The sequence below is a fragment of the Monodelphis domestica genome, chromosome 8, assembly GCF_027887165.1.
Source record: "Monodelphis domestica isolate mMonDom1 chromosome 8, mMonDom1.pri, whole genome shotgun sequence".
In the NCBI taxonomy this organism is placed as follows: Eukaryota; Metazoa; Chordata; class Mammalia; order Didelphimorphia; family Didelphidae; genus Monodelphis; species Monodelphis domestica.
Genome location: NC_077234.1, coordinates 221,502,696 through 221,521,713, shown reverse-complemented (window position 1 = coordinate 221,521,713; position 19,018 = coordinate 221,502,696). Strand labels below are relative to the sequence as shown.

General features: G+C 31.9%; 1 protein-coding gene across 5 annotated transcripts in view; it reads left to right on the top strand.

Moving 5' to 3' along the window:
* Positions 1–19,018, top strand: part of NLGN4X (neuroligin 4 X-linked) — a 456,535-nt gene that overhangs the window by 250,420 nt on the left and 187,097 nt on the right. For 3 of the 5 annotated variants that reach the window (XM_007500713.3, XM_007500717.3, NM_001171573.1), the window contains 2 exon segments: positions 5,785–5,844; positions 9,423–9,575. In XM_007500713.3, coding sequence (XP_007500775.1) covers positions 5,785–5,844; positions 9,423–9,575 — 213 coding nt within the window. 5 annotated transcript variants of the gene reach the window in all.

The window sequence follows — 19,018 nt, the reverse complement described above, 5'->3', positions numbered from 1 at the left end:
GAATGGAAGAAGGGAGGGGAAAAAACAAAATATGTAAACATGGAAAAATATTATTAAATTAATAAATAATTAAATAAAGCAAAGTCATTATTTAATTTCTTCTTGGATATCTCCAGTGATAGGGAGAACTCTGCTTAATGGGACATCTCATTTCATTGATGGAGACCTCCTGTTAGAAAATTTTATCTATCAAACTTTAGTAAGCTTTGTGGTTATAGGTTAGCTGCAAACTTGAGTGAGCCTCAAAACTTTCATTAGTTTTGGAAAGGTTCATATATGTAAAAAAGATCATCAGATTTAGAATGTTATAACTTAGTTACTATTTCAGTATCCATATAAAATGCCGCATATATCAATATAAATTCTTCAAAACTATTCTTAAACACAATCAAGAAGTGGGGGTGAGGAAGGTAATATAAAATCTCTTTTTGTATAGATATTTAAATATTTTATTATTATATAAACACTATATACATATATAAATAAAAATTATTTAAAAAATCTTTTGGTTTTTGAAAAGTAGTGACATTTTTAATGCTAAGTTTTGCATAGAGCTCAGCACTCTTTTCTAACAGAAATGCTAATGAAAAATGTGTTTAAGTGTGACAGGATTAATTTTATTCTACCTGAAATCAGTCTCTCAACAGCTTCTCAGAATAAGACATTGGAATAATCTGAGTGCAAAATAAGAAGCATATAAGATTGGTGGATCTATTTTAATTGCTATCTTTTTTTTATTCTAAAAGTCTTCCATGCCCAAAGAGGAAATTTTTGACTTTTTTCATACTGACACAATCTACTTTCCAGAAAGAGTGGAAGGGGAGAGTGTGAAAGGAGAAATTAGATCAAATATATGATTGGAATTAACAGACTATGTTGGGAAAACAGCACCAGACTCTTAGGCTGAAATATAATCACTATATTGTGGATCACAAAAATGCCTCTAACACCATGATTATTAAATAAATTACAGAAAATTCAGCATTAGTTTTATAATTCGAGTAGATTTTCAGTTATCCATTTTCCCTTCAGAATAAAAAAGAAGAAAATCATTTAATGCAACTGGGAGAACAATTAGCATATATCAGTTTAAATCCCAGACTATTAGCTTCAAGAGGGTCCTCTTGTGGCTTTTTATACCATTGCAGCTATAATCAATTAAGAATTATGGGCACTTTATGTGTTTACACACACATTTTACTAATATGGTTGGCATTTCATTTAGAGTACTAAGCAAAGCAAGGTTCTTGCTTAATTGCTAGGTGAGGTAGATTTCTGACAAGGTTAAAGAGTTTGTCTCAGGATACTAGTTTTTGTATGGAGATGGTTGAGATGAAAGATTCTTATTTGGTTAATTTTCAGGAGATAATCTTTGGGCTTTCAGGTTATTTCTCTTCCTGTATCATAACAGTGGTCTTAATGTGGTTGTTCATTTAAAACAACCGCTTTTAGAAGATACACCTGGTATGTATTTGAAGCAAAACAAACAAAAAGAGATCCAGAATTACTCTGGTGTCTGGTGGTCTACCATTTTGATTCACTTTGGTAGAACTCCTCTTTTCATTTTAGTATCATATAGCGTTATTGACTACTGATCAGCATATATATTGATCTAGGATGTTGAAAAGTAGTGTGCCAGAGACAGATGTGGAAACTGTGGTATAAAGGGTCATAATATACCCATATGTAATTAATTTTGGGAGCTGTGATCAAAATTCAGTCTCTCTTGACTCTGGGTGCAGTGCACTCCACTTTCTTAGATAGGCTACCAAACAGCTGATTTATCTTGGGTAAAGTCAATTACTGCTTTGTTTCAAAGGTTGTTCTAGATGATCACTTAGATTTCTTTTACTTTTAAAATTCAGTGAAATTTTGAGAATTGGATCTTCCAATAAGGAGACATTTTAATTGTTGATATGCTTTTTTGACAAGATTTTTCAAAATCTTCATTGGTATCTTGAAAAAGAGGTGCCCTTTGGAAAGAACAATTTTCCCCCTTAATATATGTCCCTTTTGGTAAGAAAAATGGCCTCAGGAAAAAATAAATCTCAGCATATGTAACCTGGACTCTACAAATAAGATAGATTTTTTGAAGTCAGAAGTAATTTTTGGAGTATAAATCTTATTACAGACTGGATGTCTCCTGTTCTACCAGGGATCTAAATAATTTCAGAGATTTATCACTAGGTTGCTTGTAGGTTACCTGGTACTTAAAATCAATTCCCTAGCTTCAAAGCTCAGATCAAGTATCTACCACTTCTTAAATAAAGCTTCTCCTTATTGCTATCTCAGCAACTTATTTTCCCTTCCCCAAATAATTGTGTATTTACTTCTTATAAATGTTGTAAACACTCTTATCTATATTTTTAAGTTTCCCTTTCAAAATGGCAGACAGGAAGAGCCACCACTAGCTAGGGTGCCTTACATTATTTTTTTCATTCTCTTCACCATCCCCAGGCCATCTTAGAACTCAACCTGGAGGGTAAGGATACAGAAATATGGGAAGAAAAACTATTGGGCAGAACCTACCTCTTTACCTTCCCTTTTACCATGACCTTTAGGAATGTTGCCAGAATTCACCCAGGATGGGTTTTGTCTCTCTTCCTTCTGGGTCATTTGACTGTTTACATGATGTGAATGAGATGGAAATCATGAACTCCATTAGTTCTGATGAAATAGAGGACTTCTAGGTTTTACCACCTGACACTGCTTCCTTCTAGACTTTGCCATCTGTCCTGCTTCTGCTCCCATCAGTTCTTCAGCATTGTTGTCTTAATTACTTAAGTAACCTAAGGACCTCTAGGCCTTGCCATCTGTTTTACTAGTGAATACTTAGTACTTCTCAGTGTTTCCATATACCCTGCAAATGAATATTCTTTTATGTATAGTTTTTCCCAATTAAGATATAGGCTATTTAACAACAGGGAATATCTAACTGTTTTTATTTATGTATCCTTAGGTCCTAGCATAGTACTTGGCACATAGTAAGTGCTTAATAAAATTTTTCATTCATTTCATTCATTTATTTCCCCCAAAGACTTCTTGAAGAGAAATAATTTTATTTTTATCTTTGCATCCCAGTTCTAGCATGATACCTGCTATAGTAGATATTTAATAAATGCTTCTGATTGATTATTGGTGAAAGTATCAATCATGATTTTAAACCATTCTTTCAGAAGCTTCTTCCCTTTACCATATCCCTAAGATTGCTTCTCATGTGCCTTTAAAATTATGTTACTTATTTCTAAGTGTTATGGGTAAATTTTTGGGTTGAGACTAAATATATTTTTTGTGGTCACCAAGGATTTAAATTCTAAATCCCAATGAAATATTCAAATCAGAATGGAATTTTATGGTGGTTTATTTACAATAGAAGGAAGAAATTAAGACTAAGGGAGAGAGAGAGAAAGGGAAGTAGATCAGCTCTGGCCTGGTCTGAGCCAAGGGGAGTTCAGAGGCCTCAGCCAAGGGGCCTTCCCAGAAGATTAAATATAGCTTGGCTTCCAGCTACAAGGCCTCCTCCAAGATGGGGGCCCTCCTTGGAGGCTGGGGCCTCTAGAAGGAGCCAAGGAAAAGGGGAGTCAGCCTTAACACTCACCACATGGTTATTGAATTCTGGAAGTGTACTAAATAATAATGGATGAAATTTATAACCTTAGGAACCCTCTAGCAACTGATTGATTCAGGAAGCAAATTTGCCATGGAGATTGAAGTAGGAAAGAGTTTGATTTTTTTAAAATCATCAACAACTAGTATATGAGGAATACCTAGTATTCATTGTGTATTGGTTGGTATTGAATTTTAAAGTACCCTCCAGAAATCTCAGCTTACTTGATACAGTTTATAGCTGACTACATCTATCCTTAATTAGGCAACTTTATTAATTAATTATCTTTTACTATAGTAGGTACTCAATAAGTACTGTTTGATTGAGAATAGTTGATTGTTAAAGTAGGAGTTCTGTTAGTTTTAAAATAGCTTCATTCTGGAGACATTGCATTCCATAATTCATGTCATGTTTTAACTTAAGAAGTAATTTTCTCTTCCCCCTAATAGTTTTGTTTTTTTTTAATGGAAAAGTAAATTTAATAAACAATTTTAATGTTCTTCATTTTTTATTCAAAGAACCAGTTTCAAATCAGTCAATTGTCTTAAATTATTGATATGTGCATAAAAGTATATATACTGGCAATATGAGTGTGAGAAGTAGTACTTAAGAAGCAAAAGTAGAATAGCTTCCTATGGTCATATCTACAAAGAATCTCCTAGAAGGACTATAGCTATTTCAAACCTTTGGCTTGAAATATGTCATTAGTAAAAGTAATATTCAGAAGTATAAACAACATTGTAGCCTATGACTTAGCTTCTTTATAAAAAGCACTGTAGTATTATACTTGGACCACAGAAACCATAGCCATAACTACGTAAAAAGAAACAAAATATTTTTGGAAATGAATAAATGAATATATATCCAGTTCTGTTTTCTGGAGTTTGTCTCAGAACTTCTTTATCCTTTAAGGATTTTATTAATTTTGAGAAAATTATAAATATAGAAGTTGCTAATAACTCAGCAGTATTTTTCATATTTCATATTTCATCATCTGAAAGGCAATAACACTGAAGGAAAGGAGGAACAGGAAAATGTGATTCAAAGATTATAAGAAAAAAGCAGTTCATATTAGTCTAGACATATATATATGGTAGATATAGTTTAGCAAAGGAAAATGGAGAGTTGAGCCAATTATCCAAATAATTTCAGTAAAAAAGAATAATACCTCAGTTACATGGCCATTTCATGCTAGAGCAGCATGTATATTTTCTATGATTTATTTTTATAATTGTATCAATTCTCTATTTGATTTTGCGCATGTAAAAGAAATGTGAAAACATATACATGTGGTGATCCAGGTGAGTATATTTTCTATTAACAAAGCATCTTAGAGGGGGAGGGGGAAAGGCTATAAAGATTTCTTACTAATTGCAACACCAATTCTTTTTTAATATCCTCTGTTAATAAATAATTATTTCTCAGATATAGAACTTTCCCATGTAGAAGATTTGAATTTCAATATAGTAAAAAAAAGGAGGATTTGTTTTTCCTCTGCCATATAGCTTAATGCTTCCTTAAGATGAAAGATAGAATTATTCAATTTCATTACTGACTGGTTCTGCTTTAAGGTTTTACTTTTTTAAAAAATTTACACTTTCAGAAAATTTAGATGAAATGTATTTAGCTAGTCTTATTAAATGAGTTCAACTCATTCTAGCCTCAGTAAGTCCCTTTTGTTTGCATAATTTTTATATTTACTTCTGAAATGTATTTTTTTTATTTAACCTTTGTCCAACATTGTAATCAGAGTAAATTCAATGACAGTACAAAACTTGACATTGTAAAAGTTTGAAATTGACAGAAAATTGCATACATCAATCATGTACATTTCTTAATATTCAAAATTTTAATATATTGACTAGCTTGGTTTTACCTTTTTTAATCGTCCATTACCTTTGTTTTTGCAGTAATCACACTTTTGAACCCCCAGATTGCATTTTCACAAGATATATTATCTATATATTTTTAAAATAACATTTTGAATTTGTTCTTCTTGACATCTTTATGTTTGTATGCATTTTGCATCCTTTTTTTTGAAATTCAAATGTAACAGATTTTAACTTTTTGTGTTACATTTTCTTTTTTTGGCTAGTATCTCTCTTTTAATTTTTTGCAAAACTCTTGTTTTTGAATTCTCTTTTTTCCCTTTATTTTCCTCCTCACTATGACCCCAGGAGCCAACACAAAGAAAAGCGCAGATGATATAACCAGTAATGATCGTGGTGAAGATGAAGGTATTTTTTGTTTTTTCAAAGCTCAACCCTGATGCATGACTATGATTTTTTTCATTTCGAAGTCATTTTTCCTCCCTTACTTGAAAAAAGGAAAGTACATTTTAATGTACTACTTTATTTCTTCTTGTATGGAGACCATTTTCATTTTTTTAAGTACCCAGTTAACATAGAGAATGACTTCAGTATCTTAATGAGTTTTGTCAAGGTTATTCCTAATATGTATGAAATAAGTAACACAATATCATTTACAACAAGTAATTTTTTTACTTTTACACAGGAAGAGAAAATGGAGTTTTAAAACATGCATGTGTTCTTCTTTTTCTTCCTTGCAAAAAAGTTATTTTGTAAGTTCATACACCTTATATTTTAAAATGGTGACTCTTTCCTCTTTATCTACACAATGTAAATTATAGAATTTTAGGATTCTTAAATAATCTTAAAATATCTTCAGGTACTCAATGCTTTCTTTTTCCAAATAGCTTGGTTCAAAAATAGAGTATTTATGCAAATGTTATGGTTCACAGTGAAGTACACCAAAAAGTGTTTTAATGAGATGTTGTTATTTCTTTCAGGACTATTTTCCTTAGCAGAATTTGAAAGAAAAATAGGGATTTCTAAGAATTTAAAGAGGTCAAAAAACTAGCTATATTCTTCTGTCTCTCTTCTCTCTTTTTTTTTTAACAAAAACAGCTATTTTGAAAATACTTTTCGTTGAAATGTTTTGTTGCTATGGAAAATTTCTTCTTGAAGGATCCCAAATTATATGACAGACTATACACCAGAGGTGAAATGCAACCATTTTTTTTTAAAGATGGAAGGTATGTGGAAGCCAAGCAGACAACTAGTACATTGTATTCTGCCCTTTGGCATGATGAATAATTTTTGTTTTTAAACATAATGAGGTTAACCCTTACTTGTAGAAGATGCTTGGTAAAAGAATATTTCTCCTACCTCAATACTAAAATACTTGGAGCTCGGTCTATTTACCAGAAAAAACGAAGGCCTTTGGTGAACCTCTGGTTCTAGGGTCAGACCATAATTTAAAGCTGGTAAATGGGATGCTGAATTATCCCTGCACAGTGGACTCCTTTCAAGGTGCTATTTTATCAATTTCTGCCCTTGTTGGTTTCTTCCATAAATCAAATACTGGGTGAGGGAAAACATTTTGCCCCCATTGCTCTCTTGCTCAGGCTTTTCTTAACATTATTTCACCATTGGCCTTAAGTTCATAGCCCTGACACTGCCTACAACAGTTCTATAACAGCTCTTCTACACTCTAGAATAGTATTGTCTGCATCTACTCTGTGTTTACCACTTAATCTCCCTTTTGCTAGTGAGTCCAAAATAACTATAATTTTACTAGCTTTTAGTGTTAGTTCTTTGGCTCCTCCACTTATTCTAATAATTTTCTTTCAATGCTTTTTCATTCCAATACTATTATTTTTTATTTTAAGGTGCTACTTTCAAAATACTCAAAATGCAGCCATTACCATTGTAAAAAATACTGTCTGATTTACATTTAAACCCAAAAGGTATGGTTTTATTTGAAACTGATGTGGCATCTGGTTATTACTTCCTCAAGTGAAAGAAAACCTTGTTCTATTTTTCATTAAAGGTAAGAGATGTTAATCTGATATGCATACATGCCACACATATATACATATATTATACACATACATACACATGCATATATTGTGTATATGAGATATAGATATGGATATATATATATATATATTCCTCTCCCCTATACCCTTGCACTCTACTCTTACATTCACTTTATCAGCTTCTGACTTCATTAATACCAGTTGGATCAAAATGGGAGAATGTTTGAAAAGTGTCAAACAAAGAATGTCTAGCCCACGTTTAGCTTACACATAGGAAAAATATTTTTGCAGTGATGATTTTACATAACTTTGAATTTTCTGTTGAGAGAATAGGAGAAATTATTTTTAAAAATGCATTGTGTCTGCATACATCACACTCTTTCCTGTACCTTACTGTGAACAACATAGTAGAGCCACATCTTTTTAAATCATGCTTTGTGTAGTGCTTAATTTGAATTTTCTTATCAGTGAATAAATATCTAAATTATACAGCTATTATTTACTTCATAGCTTTCACCATCATAAAAAATCAGTGAAGTTTATGCTCATTTTCCAGAAATAAAATAGGATTAATATATTTCAACTTAGGACATGCATTAAAAACAAAGATGAACTCATGCATAATTAAAGAACAATATATATATATATATATATATACACATATATCAGTCTTTACTTAAGACATAAACTCATCTATATTTTTAGCATAAACAGTTGTCTGGGACATTGAGAGATTAGCTTCCCAGGGTCACACACTTATGGTACATTAGAGACAGAACTTGAACCCAGATCTTCTTGCCTCTTAAGACCTAACCTTTGTTCACTATGCCATATTTTTTCAATTGAAGGCTTTTATAGAGTGTTACTTCCAATGGTCATAGCAATTTTAAATTGAATGAATGGCCAAAAGAAATTAGCTATCTTAAATGGGAGCATTAGATTAGATGATGTCTAAGGTTGCTTCCAACTCTAAATACAGTGAGCCTATGACAATGGAGAATATTAAATATGGTAGAATTCTCTTATTGTTCTTCATTTTACATAAAATTAAGTATGGAGTAGTTTTTAACAACTAGCTGGATATTTTCATTAGGCTAAACTGATGATTTAAGCTTTTCACAAAAGCACACTCAATTTATAGACAATCTACAGATTTCAATTATCGGAGATCATTTCAGAATATTCATTTATTTTTTTCTTCCAAAATATAAAAACACATCACTGAATGTTCAAAGGACACGTGCCACAAGAATTTCTACCATCACCAGTGAGGCTTAACATTTACATAACCAGATTGAATGAAGGGTATTTTTCTATTCGTATTTATTTTCAACATGAGAAACTGTCACCTTCAGAAAACAAAAGGAAGACTTTTTTTTGATTAAACATTTTTCTTATGCATTTATTGAGAAGCTGTTGTTATTTATATTTCCTTCATCTATTATGTGATGAATACCTTATAATGTCCACCAGGGCATTTTTGTCTTCAGAAATTTTAAACAGTTGTTTTTAGGGTATGAGAAGATGTTTTAAATGATTTCAAATTTTATAATAGCATTTCTAAACAGTAGCTCATATACATCTACAAATTTTTATTACTTGAGTCAGAACAGCAGTGAAAAATGTTTTAACCCTAAAGCTATATAGATAAATATATACATATAGATATAGATATAGATAGCCCCTTCCTACATACACATGCATCCATCTTTCCAGATATTTCCCTAGATTTTAGAATGAAAGAGAATTTCTATGTCCACATAACATCATATGGGCTGTATAACAAAGGCAGAGAATGTTAGACTAATGTCAATTTTAGCATCTCATATATGACTACAAGTATACAAGGGATGATGAGATTGACTCTCTATTGTGAAATGAATGCCTTTTTACATATTTTAGTGAAAGCATGCAATTTGAAATATAAAATATTGCTTTATTGTATTGTTCTTGCTTGAATCTTTTCTTTTCCAGACATTCATGATCAGAACAGTAGGAAGCCGGTCATGGTCTATATCCATGGTGGGTCTTACATGGAGGGAACTGGCAACATGATAGATGGAAGCATTCTAGCAAGCTATGGAAACGTCATTGTCATAACCCTGAACTACAGATTGGGAGTTTTAGGTAAGTGGCTTTTATTTTTTATAATGAAAGAAGTGACAAATGTGGTTCATTTTGATGGGAAAGTTTTATTGTCCTTGAATTACTTCAAATCTTTTAGAAAAAATATTTTTCATCTGCCTGAATTCTTGATCTTTAATATATTTTCTTTCTTTAAACTAAAAGTTAAAATCTTAATGATATTACTTAATTTTATCCATTTTATTTTGTTTTTAAGACAAAAAATGACATATATATGTTCTTCCAAAATTGATTCTCTAAAATCAAATTCTTTTTTATGCTTATCCAATTCAATTAAGCTTAATAGCACCTTTTCAGTCTTTGGGACAGTATTAATATCATTTTGACTAGCAACACAGAATATGTCCATATTTAGTGGTCAAAAATTATAAATATCCAATGATAAATATCCAATCCAAATTCAGTTTCCCAATAATGTTAAGTATAACATCATAGAAATAGAAAGTAAACAATTCATTAATCAAATTTCCCAGTTATTTGTTGATTTGAAAGTTTTAACTGAGAGAACTAAGGAATCTATATACTTTGACCTATACATTTCTCTACTAAAATCAGGGTTAGGTTATATGTTTTAGAACTCACCTGTGTATTGGACTTTTTCTACACTTTTGAATGTAAAGATATTGGTAATTCAATGGAAACTTTTGGGCTTGTATTTGCTGTTATTCTCCTTACATTATTCATTTGTCATTCTGTACTAGGTTGGGGAAAATAAATTTTATTTTTGGAGTAAGACATTTTAATGTTTGCCTTTCATGAGCTTTCCCTAGTAGTTTGGCCTATAGTTGTATTTTAATAATCAATAAGAAAGATGTCTTTTTATAAAATAAAAACACATTTTTAGAGGAACTTATGTGTATTATACAATGCATATGCCTTTAAAAGACAGAAAATGAGCATTTTTAATAATGCTATATTTGTAGCTGAAAATGCCTGTGGTAAATTCTAGTGATAAACAAATAAAATAAAAAAATATATATGCATCAAAATAAAAAGCAAAATGGTAATTTACTTTGTAAATTGGTTACTTCATAAATGAGTAGATATTGTTGATAGCATGATGATCTAAAATACTGAGTTTTTTTTTTGCAAGGTATTTCATAGTAATTATACACTAAATTTGCAATGTACAGTAAACTAAGCATATGGAGAAAATGGAGAGTTATCTATCTAATTTAGGAATGTAGGATAAAACTAACTACAAATTCTCACACATTTGACCCATTTTAGACATATTAAATTATTAGAAATATGTAAATTAATTTTTATTCCAAATGAATGTTAAGAGCCTTTATTCCCTTTCCTCCCTTCCTTCCTCTCCCTTCCTTCCTTCCTCCTTCCCTCCCTTCCTTCCTTCTTTTCTTGTTCCCTCCCTCCTACCCTCCATTCCTCCCTCCCTCCCTTTATCTTTCTCTCCCTCCCTCCCTCCCTCCCTCCCTCTTTTTCTCTTTCCTTCTTCCCTTCCCTCCTTTCCCTCCTCCCTTTATAATTCCCTTCCTGCCTTCATTTGCCATTTATTTTTGGAGTCTTTTTTTTCCCTAATTATTTAAAAAATGAACCTTTTCCCTTAATTATCTATATACTTTCCAGAATTCTCTGACTAGTTAAAAGACTTCTTGTTATTGCTTTGGCCTTCCGTAATTGAAACAGGAAATCAAGTTTCTTTTCTTTTCTTCATCTTACACAAAAGGCCCATTCTAACAAAGAAACAGAGAAAGAGGACAAGCTTGTGGGTCACTTTACAAATCAGTTTCAAAGGGAGCAGTGTATTTTACTGCATGTTGTAATATCAAGTCTTGAAAGAGCCCTTTGGCTCTGTTTTCCAAGTGAAGCTATGCAAAGTTTGCCAGCACTACACAGTATTCTGTTGTCCATGTGATATATCTATATTATCTATAATAGAGTATTTCAGGAAAAAAATGATTTTTCTATGGTCACTGATTATTGTTAAAGAGTTTAATAAGTCTTCCCTTGCTTAGCATTTTTTGTGTGTGGTATATAAATTATTTCTCTCATAAGCAGGATTAATGTGCCCCAAACTACTTTTTTTAAATAAAAATTAAACATTTACTTATATTAGAAAACTAAAGCTTTTTCTTTTACTTTATGAGTTTTAGAATAATATCTACTAATATCTTTGGGAACAAATAAAGAGGTTTAGTCAAGCTGTAGGCAAGTTGTTTACATTTCATAGATCTGCTAAGATGGAATGATGACAAATTCTAAGCAAACTTTTTTAACTTAAATAAGTCAAATGCTGTTGTGTTTACTAATGGTTAGTTGCATGGTTGATTTCATAATTTTAAAAAGTTTTATTGTTTTAGACAGTGGACTTTAGATATAAGGTATCTGTAATAAAATCATTTTTCTAGACATCAGTATATTCTCCATACCTCCCAGGTATCTAGATATTTAATGAAAGTCATAAAATAAAAGTTTACAAAGTATAATATTTCCCACTCATGTGTACAAATGTATATGCATACATATTATTATGCACATTTAAAAATATAGTACACACATTCACTTCTATACCATATAATTTGCATGCAGAATGTGATATAACCATCCATATAAAATATAATGTAGTATTATTAATGGCACATCATATTACAGAAATTATAATTTTAAAATTTTATGTAAATTTAAAGCATTATTTGAGAAAATACTGTCTTATATTCAGGATCATCTTTAAACATATAGAGTGATTTCAAAATAAAACTAAGTGAATGGTGAAATAATTCTTAAAGAAATTTTGTAATCATAGAAGATTAGAATTGAGTTCTAATTCTGGCTCCAACTCTAACCAGTACTCTGAGTGCCCCTTAGCTAATAAGGGCTCCGTAATCCTAATCTTTAAAAAGAAGGGCCTAGATTAGGTCATCTCTCATGTCCCTTTTTTCTTAGAAAATCTATGACCATGAAATGTAAGTAGTTTTTTTGTTTCATTTGGTCTCTTCCTGGTTTTTTTAAAGTGCCTCAAACTAAATAGAAATAGAATAAATTAAAATAAAAGATAGAATAAATACTAGAGCAAATGAAGTTACATTTGCTTTCCATTACACAAATGTTTCATATTAAAAGACAGCTTTATAATTCATCAAACTCAAAGTCAACAAATTAACAAACTCCAAAATTTTTTTTTTGTTATTGCTCAGTCTTTTTAGGAATATCAGCTCTTTGCGACCCAACTTGAGGTTTCCTTGGCAAACAAAAATGCCATTTTAGAGTAGGGGTTGGGAGTGATGAAGTTGATGCCTTCCCTTGAATGTCTCATACCCTTTGGTGTGAACATGAAATTGATTAAATAAAGGAAAAGCACTGTGTAAGCTTTGATGGATCATGCAATAATAAGTTATTGTTATGTTAATTTTGGTCTTTTTATTTACATCTTATATACCATTATCCAGGTTTCTGCAAACTCCTCTTAAAAAATGTTGGTGTTGACTTCTGGCTGCCTGAAAAGGCCTGAAAAGGCCACTATTTCTAGGTCTATGATGTAGGATGCTATATCCTTACCAAATATTTGCCCTACAATATTTGACAATATCAAATTTGATCATATATACATATGTACTATGTCTATTTTATGTATAAATATATGTATATGTGTGTATATCATATATATGTATACACACACATATATATATATATACATATATATATATATATATGACTTTCTGTCTTACATGCAGTTGCAAAGAAATGACATTTTCACATGGTAAAAACAGCAATATGCCTTAAACTCAGATTTTGTCCAAAATGTTTAATGAAGAGTCTCACTGATAATTAACTAACCAAGACTGGGTTGTCTCCTAGAGTTGTTTCACATGCTGTTAGGTCACATAGCCTTGGAGATTTAACTATATGTATTCCGTTAATTTCTTTGTGCTTATTAGATTTTTGCTCTATCCATTTCACAACTTTCTTCTGTGCCTTGTTCCTCAAAAATGCTCTGAGGTATTTGTAAAATATAAATGTGACTAAAAAATGTTTTCCCCTGACGCTTATTCTTTCCTTCACCATGTCACAACCAATCACATCAGATACACTTGACTAATCAAGCTCATCTTCCAATTACCCAGTTCCTACAGAGTTGTATCCGAGGAATAAGTTACCTCAGAACCGAAAGATGGATCCATGTCAGTGTTTGTGACCATGTGCCCTTTAATATTCAGCATTTTTTTTTTTACTGAAGGGAAAAAGGTGACTTAAGAAGCAGTTAAGAAATTCCTGTCCAAATCTAAAATCTGAAACCAACATGATTGTAGTAGGAAAAAAAAAAAAGGAGTCTCACTAAGATTGCTTTGCCAAATATACAACTATTTTGAATGACCACTTCAATACAATTCACAGGTCTATGATGAATAAATCCCCTTTCCAGCTCTCAGACAGGTATGAAGCCTAGCTCTGGTGAAGTGGGAGAAGACCCTTAGAGGGAAATTCACAGATATACCTCAGTTGCTCCTCCTTTTCTTCTCATCCTTCCCAGCAGAAGGGACATTGAGAAGATTTCTGGTAACCTACATGACTCTACCTGTCCTGTTGGACAATTTTTATTTATAAAACTTCTTTTAAAGTATCTCTTGATACTAAGCCCTGAGGTTAAGGGGTACAGAAAGCCTTGAAAGGTTAGGTAAGGGCAACTCTATAACAAAACATTGGACTTGTAATCTTCAGTTTGAAGACCTCAGTTTGAAACGTGTCATATATATTTATCTAGCTACATGATCCAAGGCAAGTCATTTAATCTCTCTCTTGAGCAAGTACCTCCATTTCTTTTATCTGTAAAATGACTCCAACAGTACATCAACAAGTGAGTCCTTACAGATCTCCCAGATATTTTCCTCCATAGTATGTGCTACTGATTTCCTCATTTTGGTCTATAGTGTCAGACAGTAATTGCTTGGAACTCTTTCTGCACCTTGTACAACCAGGTCACATTCTCCATCAGCTCTTACTCCTCAGAAAAATACTTTGAAATTCACAAAGTTACCTATTCAGGATCTTTTGGAGCTATTAAGTGCCTCAACTCTTTCCACATTGACCAGATCAGAGTGAGGCCATTCCCCACTGGGACCAATTTGTCCTCAGAATCCACAGATCTTATTTCAGTCTTATTTGCTGAATTTCCATGCATATCTTCTTTTTTTTTAATCCTGAGAGAGTGGAAGTAGACTTTGGGAAGGAAGCCAATTGAGGAAATTCTATGCTGCTATGAGGTTGGCCAGAGAGAACTGGGGCTCAGGAAGTCAAAAGAAGAAAGAATGATTAAAAGCTCTGTTTTCTTATATGATAGGTAGCTGCTCATCAAACACAAAGAGCACCAGTTTGTTCTTCCTGAATAAATATCTCAAAAGACATCCCATGGAGTCAGATAGTTCCTCAACTGGTTCACATTCCTTTTCATCAACTCTTCCTTCTGAAAGGCTTGTGGCTCATTTGGAAATACTGGCAGAGATGGTGGAAGTGGAGCCCATGCCCTATTTGATATGAATAGAAAATGCAGAATTTCATTTTATAATCCAAGCACATGTGCTTCCTTGTAGTCTTGCCAAAGTATGCCCCAGGAGCCTTGAAGCTATGTTCTGAGATAGTAGCGAAGGAGGAACAGTCTTACCTATGGTTGGAATATGTTCAGTTTGACAGAAACAGCTGTAGATAGTTGCCCACATACTTAGACTAGTAATAGTTCTTAATCTCCACAGTTAGTACCTTTTGGATGGGAGTGGGAGCTTGGATGAAACACCAGTGAACCCCAAAATTCTAAATATCTTTCTTCTTTTCATTTTTATGGCTTCCTTATATCAGTTAAAAGTTGATTTCAACACCAAGCCTCTACAATTTTCCTGAAATCAAGAGTATACTTTTACAAAACATGGAACAAACTATTAATAATAATCAGTGATGTTGAATGTTGAAATAGAAGAATAAAATTATTTTTCTCAGTGCTTGGAAGATCATAGGTATTTAGCTTTGTGACCATGGACAAGCTACATAACCTCTCAGGTCATGATTTCCGTCATCTATATGATGAAGGAGTTGGACTATATCCACTAACATCCCTTCCATTTCTAAAGCTATCATCCTATCATCCTAACCTTAACTTTAATCATTTATAATCTTAGGAATTCTTGAATAATTTAGCATAGGTTCTAAAAATCCATTTTTTCTCTCAAACTCTAAATGGTTTGTTCTTTTGTTGCTTATTGATTTTTTCAGACAGTTAAATAAAATGAATAAAAAACTTATGGAAAATTAACCTACTACAATACCATTATTAGATGTTATTGAATTTCTTTCCTACCATCTGCCCAGATATTTCAGGTAGAATTCAATTCAGAAAAATGTTTATAATAGTGAACAAATATGGCTATTCTAGTTACTTCTGGAACAAATTCCTTTCATAAAAATTTTTTCCTTCCACCTATTCCAAAGAAAGGTAAAGAGTACAGCTATTTATAAAGCTGAAGTAACTATATTTATGATGTTGATTTCATTCAAAGATTTGAGAGGTTTATATTGTGAAATCTTTTCCTTTTAAAATAGGATTACTAGACTGATAAATCAGAAGAATGGTATAAACTTAGTTTTTACTTTTTTTTTTACATTTGATACATTGTCTTATGCCATTCTTGTGGATTAATGGAGATATGAGAGCAAGATAAGAGCAAAGTTTTAGGTTTGGAACTGATTGAATAGCTAGACCAAGGGCATTTATAAAATTTGATGTCACCTTGGAAGGAAAATAATGGAATGTCCCAGAAATCTGCACTTGACCCTGCTTGTTTAACATTTGTTCAGGTTGTGGAAGAAGCCATAAAAAGGAGATGCTTATCAAAATTTGTTTTTATATAATTTGAATGGAAGCAATAATCAAAATGATTTTCACAAGCAAGTATCATACATTACACTTAGAGTACCTCATCTCACTCTAGGAAAAATTCTTCAGAGTCTCTAACAAGGTAAGCTGGAAATCAGGGCAATTGCTTCTTTATATGTCTTCTACTTTCCAAAATCTTTCTCTCTGTTTTGAGGTCCTGGAATTGTGATCCATTTTATATCCAAAAGAAATACCAAATGTCCTTCCTTCTTCATAAATACCTTAGCTAATGACTACCTCAGTATGTTGAAAAGAAAGTGTAGTTATTGGTCACTTCTGTATATTTGAATGACTGTGTAGTTAAGTGTTTCATTTACCCAGCCCCCCATTCCTACATCTTTGTTTCTGTGATGGTTAGTTTCCTCAAGATACCATACTAACTGGAGGACCAACAAAAGATGACCACTACCACTGGCAATATAGGTCATTGGGTATTATAGGGTATTGAAAAATTATTATTTATATGACTTGAGCAAGATAGGACATCTTTGAATCATTCCTAGCAAATTAACCCTGGGGCTACATAATAGACCCCCACAAAAAGGAGAAAAAAACAAAAAACTCCTTCAGAAACCTACATGGATATTGTGGCAAGCCCTGTAGATGTTACCTCTGAATGTCCTATTTTAAATTAGGAGATCAAGATTTTTTACTTGATAGCTGTATTGCCTTAGACAGATGATTTGATCTCTTTGGGCTATAACATAATCTTTTACTTGCATGAAAACAAAGAGATTGGATCAGATGATCTCTTTAGTTTCTTTTAAAAGAGCCTCAAAATGCATGAGAAACTTCATTTCGTAGTCTCATTTTTCTTATCCTACAAATGAAAGAGTAGGTCCAGAACATATCTAAAATTATTTCCTTTATTCTGTGATTATACGAATTATAGTGCCCACAGTGTTGATAAAATATATTTTTCCTGTAAACATTTCTGAGTACTCTGCTCACTGTTTCATAACTCAGTATTCAGTTGAGATCTCCATTTATAAAAGAGCTATTATGTTTCTTTGCAGGTGTCTTCATTCTCTAGTACTTCATTCAATTGCTAGCCTTTTTTTGATACTGTTGTTTTGTCATAAGAAAAAGCATAGTATATTAGAACGATTCTTGACCTGGAAACACTAGTTCTAGTCTCAGATTTACCATTGATGTGATCTAGAGTAGTGGTGTCAAATTCATTTAGTAACAGAAGCCACAAAACCATACATAAAGATCCCTCTGGTCTTAATAAGCCACATATATGTTGGTGGAATTATGAATTGGTCCAGCCATTCAATCAGAGCAATATGGAAATATGCCCAGAGAATTATAAAACTGTGTATATCCTTAGTAATTCTACTGTTGAATTTGTTTCCCTGGGATATCATGGGAAAACAAAAAAAATCCTATATTTAAAAAAAAATATATCTATAGCAGCTCCCTAGGGTAGCAAAGAACTAGAAACTAACGTGACATCCATCAACTGGGGAATGGCTGAACAAGATGTGGCATATAATTGCAGTGGAATACTATTTCACTGTGAGAATTCATGAGCAAGTTAATTAAAAAAAACATGAAAACACCTACATAAAATTATTAAAAGCAAAACAACTAGAACCAAGAGAACATTATATAAGCTTCAAAACTAATATTTGGAGAATAACTTGTGAATGTCCACCTCCAGAGAAAGAACTGATGAATAGAAACATGAAAATGACAGTTTATATATACTTTTTTTTAAATCAAGAGATACCTTCTCTGGTTCAGGGAAAAAGAGGAAAATACCTGGGAATTTTTATGTAGCTAAAAAAACAAATATAGAAATTTTTTAAAGCACATGTGCTTTTATATATGTGTACACACACACATACATACTTAATACTCTAAAACCAAATCACAACTACAATGTAATCTGGGTTAAGACATGCATGGAAGTGTTTGGGCCACAGATAGCATGTTTGATATTTCTGATCTCAATATAATAATAATAATAATAATAATAAGTAATAACTAATTTTCCTCATCTGTTCTATGAAGAGTACTGAACTTAATGATTTCTACTTAACTTTCCAGCTCTAGCAACTCTCTCTATTTTTAGATTGTCACTGAAAAAATATACAACAATACATATATTCATAAACACATATGTACATATGTGTATATATATATAACATATCCTCATAATATGTAGTACTATTGCTAATGATAATTTGACATCATTCTAACAGCTGACATTATATACTTGTGATATTTCCTGAATATTTTTCTTTCCTGACTGGTGACCGATAATATAATTATGAAAATGCCATATGGTTTCCACTATATTGTTGTGTTTCCCATGCAGAAGTTAGTGTTAGTGATTCTTTCAGAACAATCTGTTTCTTCCAACAGACATTTTAATCAAATGGTGTTAATTGATTTCTTATCATGGTGAATGCAACATATGTGTTTAAAAAATCTTACTCCTTTCAGAGTTTGATACAACACTTCAAGAATCTCTTTGCTTACTCAGAGCACTGGAATTGAAAACAAAAAGAAATGGTCAAATATTTACTTAGAA